General features: G+C 35.9%; 1 protein-coding gene across 1 annotated transcript in view; it reads left to right on the top strand.

Annotated features, from left to right (window-relative positions):
• The window catches only part of LOC135215098 (interleukin-1 receptor-associated kinase 1-binding protein 1 homolog), a 30,418-nt gene extending 29,591 nt beyond the window's left edge, over positions 1-827 (top strand). The window contains exon 5 of the mRNA XM_064249564.1: positions 430-827. Coding sequence (XP_064105634.1) covers positions 430-569 — 140 coding nt within the window. The 3' untranslated portion in view covers positions 570-827. The remainder of the gene's footprint in view (positions 1-429) is intronic.
• The last annotated feature ends 332 nt before the right edge of the window (positions 828-1,159 follow it).

The raw sequence follows: 1,159 nt of genomic DNA, 5'->3' as shown, positions 1-1,159 counted from the left end.
GTGTCCCGATAATGTTGATTTCCAGATAACTGAGAACACTCAAACCCTGACTTTCATGTAGTAACATCTTGAGTCACAACCAATTAGAAGTCTCTTGACACCAGCTATCCTAATGAAACTGGAGATTTATGTCGCCTTCCTAATGTAACTGTACATGTAACAGAAGAAATCCAGATATATTTTTACAGAAAGAAGGTACATTTGTGGCAGAATGCAGTTATCTTTCTGTTGTGACTCTTGTTCCTTTGTAAAATATTCATTAAGCTATTTTTATTTGTTTCCGTGGTAAGATACTCTTACTTTTTGGCATAAAAAAAATAAAATCCTATAGCTGGGTTAAAGAAGCCTTTAATTTTTTTAATCACCTAAGCAGTGGCACTGGACATCAGTGTATTTCTATCAATCTATGACTTTACTTATTCTTTTCAGATAAACGGGAATCTTGGGTTGTTGACACAGCTTTAAGGCAACAGGAAACTCATGTTCACACTCCTATTATAGTATGCACAACACTTAGAGCTAGATTTTCCCTTTTGGCCTATGGTGCGCCAAAGAAGAAAAAATCCTGATCATGAAGGAGCTTTGTGTCTACATCTGAATCTCTTGTAAATCGCTGTTTTGGCACCCCACTGTGAGCACAGATGCCAACCAGAACTGTTCTTTGGGCAAAGTTCGAGCACCTGGAAAATAAAGAACAAACAAGCCTCAAGAAAATTGCTGGGAAGAGGGCGCTTCATGAACTTTGACTTACTGAGGCATTACTTTTCACTTGTAATTCTCCACAGACCATGATAAAAACAATAAACATCAGGACAAAAAGTATATAACCGAGTTGTTTTAATTGTAGCACAATAATGACCAGCTGAAACATTGGCTTTTAACTCTTTACTGTGTTCAGGGTACCTTGAAGTAATATATAAGTACTCCCTTCCCTTAACTTCAGTAAAAGGGAGTGGAACGAAGCAAATGTCAGGTTATTTTACTTTTCTATCTTGAAATTATTCTCTTACACAGAGCATGCTGTGACCCAAAATAAGGTTGACCCGACATTACTAAGGGATTAAGATTAAAATATCAGGAAACTGTCCTCTTGAATTTTTTTTTTTTTTTTTTAAGTAGAATGAGTGAAAGCTTATATTACAATATGAAAGACATTTGG

The sequence above is a fragment of the Macrobrachium nipponense genome, chromosome 5 (genome assembly GCF_015104395.2).
Source record: "Macrobrachium nipponense isolate FS-2020 chromosome 5, ASM1510439v2, whole genome shotgun sequence".
Taxonomy (NCBI): Eukaryota; Metazoa; Arthropoda; class Malacostraca; order Decapoda; family Palaemonidae; genus Macrobrachium; species Macrobrachium nipponense.
This window is presented reverse-complemented; position numbering and strand designations above follow the sequence as displayed.